This window comes from Caenorhabditis briggsae, assembly GCF_000004555.2.
Source record: "Caenorhabditis briggsae complete genome, chrII, whole genome shotgun sequence".
In the NCBI taxonomy this organism is placed as follows: Eukaryota; Metazoa; Nematoda; class Chromadorea; order Rhabditida; family Rhabditidae; genus Caenorhabditis; species Caenorhabditis briggsae.
The window spans coordinates 13,418,979-13,425,835 of NC_013486.2; the positions used below are offsets into that span (position 1 = coordinate 13,418,979).

Genomic DNA, 6,857 nt, shown 5'->3' on the forward strand with positions numbered 1-6,857 from the left:
CTAAAAAGTAGTCAACTAATAAAATTATTATCATAATATCAGCAATATTTTATCAATTGACCACTTTTTGATATCTTTCACAGAAAATGAGATATACGGGCTCAACGTTGACGGTAAGGGAGCCTTTCCATTGATGTTCCAACGTAGTCCTTGTTTTTGCTTTTCTATTTTGAAAACCTGTCACTGTAAAAAAATAAAAACATTTATTGAATGAACAGCTGGAGACGTTTCAAGTATGACATTTTGAAATCAATGTACTCTTAGGAATGGGCTACTCGGAACATAACTAAAGCTGTTTAAGTACAATACTATATCTGTGAAAAAATGACTGTGCCCGCGAAGGCCCGGCACACGCCCGGATTACAAGTATGCTTGTTAGACAAAAGTTCCATGATAGAAAGGATGTAAAAACGTGGTTGGATGACGTTTTCGCGTCCCAGTCTACCGAGTTCTACGCTAATGGAATCGCTCTACTTCAATCGCGTTGGCAAGTAGTCATGTACACTATTGGTGAATATATCACACATTGAATTCCGTGTTCTTTGAATAAATTTTGCTCCAAAAAAAATCAAAAAATTACAAAGACTTTCCGCTCAACCTAATATAAGAGATATCAAACAATTGTTAACTAATAAATTGTTTATCATTTTATCAGCTACATTTTATTAGTTGCCAAGTCTTGGCTCTCTCTTATAGGAAGCCAGGTAATTGAGCTGAAACATAACCGGTTTTAAGGTAATTTAGATCACTCTTTTTTTTTTAACTTGACCGAGAAACCTATCCTTCACTTTGATCAATTTTCAATAATTAGAATGATAGAGGTCAACGTAGAGTAATATTTACGCCCATCCCTGATCTATATTCATGTAACAACGAAGAAGCCGACCGATCTCTTTTTCTCAGCCCCCAATGATTCATCTTTATCATGAATTCTATTAAAAACCTCATTTTTTTCTATATTTCTCTACCCACTCTCCTTTTATCACACAGTCTCTCTTCTTAAGATACCAACACCCCCATACTTTGGTTTATTGGATTTTTTTGTACAGTTTTTCTCTGGAGCTTACAAAACATCTTTCTATTTTCTCAAAAAAGTTTTCTTATTTTCAAATGTTAGAAGAGTTTCATTTTGATAATATACCGTAAAACCAGTATTAGGCTTGCCGACCCTTCTATAAGTCCAAGTCCTAACTCGCAGGGTTCTTTTATTAGAGATGCCCTTCTATTAAAGGTGTTTCCCATTACAGTAACATACCTTATCCCCTTGCAACACTCTTCCACAATCCACATGTTGTGTCTCCGGCCGCTTACAGTACATCCCTTGCATTTCACATGAGTGGTCAATTTTTCGAAATGCCCGTATCATTTTCTCATAGACAAACGCTTTTTGCTCGAAGGACATGGTGGTGTCTGGAATTCAATTTTACCGTTGAATCTGTTTTTTAGAAGGGCCTATCTTGGTTACTGTGAGAGATACCAAAAAGTTGTCAACAGATTGTTATCATAATATCACGATCATTCCATCAATTAACACATTTTCGATATGTCTCATAGGAATCGAGGTTAGTGAGCTCAAACTTGACAGTATAGGGGTCCTTCTATCTGTGGTTATACAGTAGAATCTCTAGGCCCATTTTTTGAAAAATTGAATTTTAATCTCATAGCTTTTTTAGGCTTAAAACTTACCAAATTTTGGTCTGAATAGAATCAGAAAATCTGTTGAAGAGGTGGTATAAAAGCATATAAGAATAGAGGACATTGCTAGTATACCAAGTCTAATATAAGTACATTCTTCCATACTCATAGCTACGCTAGTAGTTTTTTCTTCCTTTCGAATAAGCTTTTTGAGGGGCTAAAACACAGTAAACGGAGGAAAGGATAATGACCGCGCCTAGTCTAAGATCTCATTTCAGATAACGGGTAGCCTTGCACCTAGGTGGATTTACACACGACAACCCATTCTTTAGTCTAGAAGCAGAGGACGGGGAGAAGAAAAAAGATCACGAAATTTTGAAATTCAAATGGAGGAAAGACCGGATGAGAACGATTCAAACTACACGCTTTTCGAAGATTTGACTGATTTTTCGGACCTGAATCAGGCTAGAGGCTTTCTTCGCGATCTTTTAGAATGGCAGATGTGACTAGATAAGAAAAAGTCTGCTGACTCATTTTTAAAATCTTGCACAGGAATGGATATAATTGAGCTCAAACTTGACCATTTGGGGGTCATTTTACTACGGTACCCAACAAGGGAACGTTTTTAAAAGGTCCTTAGAGAATTTGCTGAAAATTCGCACAAGGGTACTTTCGAACATGCTGAGAACGGTTTCAGCTATATCTCATTTTCGGATCCAATAGGTCTCATTTTTGAACATTTTTCTATCTTCTGACATAGTTATTGGACATTTTCAAAAAAATAAGTTTTTTGAAAATTTTTGGAAAAAAATCACAATGGGGTTATTCATGCCCCAGTTATTCAGAAACGACAAAAATAGTATTCTTACAAAATTTGACACCCCAATTTCGCCATTGGGCTCAAAATATCTAGATAAATGACAGTGAAGAAAGTGGAAAATCTTAAAAGTGTGTTATGAAAGCGATGGGCTTATTGGAGGGTTACGGTTAACATTGAGCCAATTTTTCCGGGTTCCTGAAAAAGACATCAGAAAGTTGTCAACTGATATAATGTTCATTATATAATCAGAAGTGTTTTGTCTGTTGACACATTTTTGATATCTTGCATAAGAATTGAGATAATTGAGCTTCAACTTGACAGTTTGGGGGCCCTTCTACTACAGGTTTGATAGTATTAAACAAGTTGTAAAAATTGCAATTTCGTAAAATTTCGGATTGATATAAGAGGAATCAAATTTCAAAATTTTCACGTTTGGAGTCTCAAAACGGATTTTTTGAAAAATACTGTGCTCACGCAGAAAAAATTGAAATTTTTATTTTCTATTCAAAACTGTGTTCTTCTCAAAATCGTTCTACAGAACGATTCGATGATTCAATTTTCGCGTCATGTTTTTCTCTCACAGAATCGCTCTGCAGATCGTTCTGCAGAACGATTCGGTGTTTTTGGTTCTTTAATTTTAATAAAAACGTTAAAAAATAAATCAAAAAAATGTGGATTTTTTATAAAAACCCAGAATTATTGAAAACAAATGTTCACGCTACATTTTCTGGGGAAAATAAGAAAATTCCCATTTAAAAATAACTTATTTTTGTAATCGTGATTTTTAATGTGTAAATTCTCATAATATTTCTCTTTTTTTGATTATTTTCTCTCAAACGTGAAAATTTTGAAATTTGATCTCTCTTATATAGGTGCTATCAGTTGGACCATACTTCATGAAAATCGATTTTTTGATTTTTCGTTTAGGGTACTTCTGTGATGGGTAGAATTCGGCGGCTTAGCGGCTCTAGAAGTTTCTGAGGCAGTTTGGACCACAGCAACGTACCATCGGCCAGGGCTGCGGCCGGCCATGGGGATGTTTCTGTCATTTTTGCAAGATAGTATCCTTGAGTTGTTCTCTTGCTCCCCGTTCCTACTTTCTCGATGCTAGCCTTCCACCATCCTGTGTGTATTTTTAAGACTGTATGAATCATATCTTCTGTGTGCCAGCCAGCCGGTACCCTCCTGCTATAAACAGTGAAGATGTTTTCTGCTGACTCAACAAGACCATCTCTTCTTGATCGTCCTTTCCAGTTCCTTCGATACTGTCTTACTGTTTCTAACAGTCGGCACGTGCCAAAGATAAATCCGTTTGCTATTCTTCACACTGCTTCCGAACACTGTAATTTACATGCGAATCCTAATTATTCCCGGTAGTAGCCCACCTCTTTTGGCTAGTCATTATGGATTCATAAAGCCCTTTGCTTCCAATATCTAATATAGCTTTCTAGACCCCACATAGCTTTCTAGAGCATTCGTAACAAATCGCCTTGACATGGGAACGTTTTTAGAAGCTCCTTTGGGAATTAGCTGAAAATTGTAGTACTTAAATCAACTGCAGGAATATCTTGACCCCAGTCTCAAGCGAGGAATTTCAAAAATGCATCTTCTAGAAATTTCCCTCAAAGAAAAAATTGTTTCTTGTTCTTATGTCACAAATTTGGCAACCGAAAAGTAAACAAATGTTTCGTGACACGCAAAGCGGTGTTTTTTTCTTGTCCTCCCACTTCAAAGGCTTGCAACTTTTGGCGTCATTTTTTATGAATGTGTTCTTGTTAGCCAGTATTCATGTATGCATTGAAAATTTCTTCAGAAAACAAGCAGTTTTTGATATTTTGAAAGAAAAGGGTCGACTTTTTTCGTTAGCTTTGAAATTCTCGCTATCAAAGTTCTCAAAATTGGCTTTTCTAGAACTGCTTAAATAGAAAATCCAAACATGCACTTTGAGCTCAATTATCTCGGTTCCCATCAAATATATCAAAAATTGGCCAAATGGCAAAATGTTAGTGATACTATGATAACCATTTTGTCAGTTGACATATTTTTGATATCTTTTAAAGAAACCGAGATAATTGAGCTTAAAGTAGACAAGTCGCCGGCTCAGCTACGCGGTCAGCAGCATAGCTTTTAACTTTGAGCCTATTTATCTCATTTTTTGTAAAAGCTATCAAATTTTTGTCAACTGATAAAATGTTAGTGATATTATGATAAACATTTTATTAGTTGACCATTTTTTGATACCTCTAATAGAGACCGAGATAAATTGTCTCAAAGTTAAAGGGTCTATTCGGGTGTTTACAGTAACCTTTCTTAAGATAACTCCTCTCTTGACACCTTCCCCGTTCTCACATCCCATCAGATTATTATCATTCACATTTCCATCCCTCTCACTCTTGTGTTCGCCTTGAACACATACATAATTCCTAATCCTATTTTTCCTCTTTCAAATAACTGAACACACCTGCCCGGTACCAAACTTGGCACCGCGCCTTGCTCCGCGCGCCACACGCCTTTTGGCTTCAACTTCCGGCTCCCAACTTACGTCATGGAATCCCTTTACACATGACTGATAGTGAGCTAGAATATTAATATTTTTGTACTTTATTAAAGTTGGATTACCATTTATTGGATCTCATATCATATAAAAGGACAATAATCGGATGTAGATGCTTTTTGGAGCTAGAATCATACGTCAGATCCTTCTGTGAATATTCATTGAAGGTATAAACAATTTTTGTTCACAGGAAGAAAAAAAATCAGTTTTTTCCTGCAATTCCTCGATTTTTTGTTGTTCTAACATCCCCCGTTTTCTTCCGTTTTTCCCTTCCGATTCGATTCGTTCTTTTTATATTTTTCTTCGTTTTCTTCAAGATTTCATCTTTTTCTTTCTTGTACTATCACCGATTCTGGCCGTTTTAAAGGCATCGAATGTGATACATGGATTTCGTAGTTTTTACATTGCAGATTCATACAGGTAATACGGTAGTTTTCAGAATTTAGAGCTTTTGAGCGTTAGGCTACCGTATCCTCTGATTAAGCATCACTCTCATGTTTGAACTTCGAGCTTCATTATCTTGATTCATGTAAGATACCTGCCACCTGCTTGCCGCTTCAATCAGCTGGCTGGTGCGCTTTCGGCGTGATTCGATCTTGTTTTATGTTGGTTTGTCGCTTCACTTCTCACGTTTTCTAAAAAGGTCACGTATCTGTACTTATTTTTCAAACTTTCAAAACCGGACAGCGTGACATGAGAACCAACAGACATCGCTAGCGTTTTATATATAAGGAAGATATAAAGTTTTTGTCAACCTGATAAAATGTTTTTTATACTGTTATCAACGTTTTATCAGTTGACAAAATTTTGATATCTCTTATCAGGGCTGCGACTTTACGTTTACGGATTTTACGGTTTTTACGGTTTTTACGGCATTTTGAGACAACCGTAAAATTTTTTCCGTAAAATCCGTAAAAACCGTAAAATTAGCAAATTGACTGGTTTTGGCAAGCAAAGCCTAATTTTTTCAAGTTTGGCGCTATTTCAGCTATGTATCTTTGCGAAATTTCAATTCAATAATTTGAAAGCTATGCATTGCCAAACAGTACCAAAGTTTTTGAAAAAGGCCAAAAAATGCCTTTGGAAATTCGATCATCGCTCTGAAGTGGAATTTTGAGATTTTTGGTGATAAAAGTGTGACAATGCATTTTTTTTTTCGAATTATTGAATTGTAGTTACATACCTAAATAAGCGCCAAACTTGAAAAAATAGATTTTGCTTGCCAAAAAAAGTAATTTTCCAAATTTTACGGTCTTTACGGACTTTAGGAATTTTACGGTTTTTCAATCCGTAAAAAAAATTTTCACGCCTAGCCCTGTCTCTTATGTGAAGTGAGATAATTGAACTCAAAGTTTAAGTAGATGCCTTAAACCGCTCAAACCAAAAACATTATCTTGGTTGCTATGTAAGATATCAAAAATTTGTAAACTAATAAAATGTCCCTGATATTATGATAAACATTTTATCAGTTTACAACTTTTTGATATATTTTATAAGATTTGAGGTAATTGAGCTCAAAGTTCAATTACATACCGTACCCACCCCCCCCCCCCCCAAACTTTCCAAATGTCAACTTTGAGCTTAATTATCTTGGTTCTTTTAAACGGTATAAAATAATGACCAACTGAAAAAATGTTGGCAATATTACGCATGAAATTTTATTAGTTGACACATTTTTGATATAATTTTTAGGAATCGAGATAACCGAGCTCAAAGTTAAAAGTTAGAGAGTAAATCCTATCTGTGGTACCGGTAGTGCTATCAGAGAAAATATGTTGGACTTTTTTTGAAAACCGTACAACTTGCTTTTTGAAGCCGAGCCAGTCTTTCAACGATGCTGTTTTTGAA

The 6,857-nt window shown here is 35.6% G+C and overlaps 1 protein-coding gene across 1 annotated transcript in view; it reads right to left on the minus strand.

The window, feature by feature from the left end:
- CBG21363 overlaps positions 1 to 1,804 on the minus strand; it is a gene marked incomplete at both ends in the record, with an annotated part of 4,955 nt that extends 3,151 nt beyond the window's left edge. The window contains 2 exons of the mRNA XM_002646906.2: positions 1,256 to 1,410; positions 1,687 to 1,804. Coding sequence (XP_002646952.2) covers positions 1,256 to 1,410; positions 1,687 to 1,804 — 273 coding nt within the window. The remainder of the gene's footprint in view (positions 1 to 1,255; positions 1,411 to 1,686) is intronic.
- Positions 1,805 to 6,857: the final 5,053 nt, after the last annotated feature.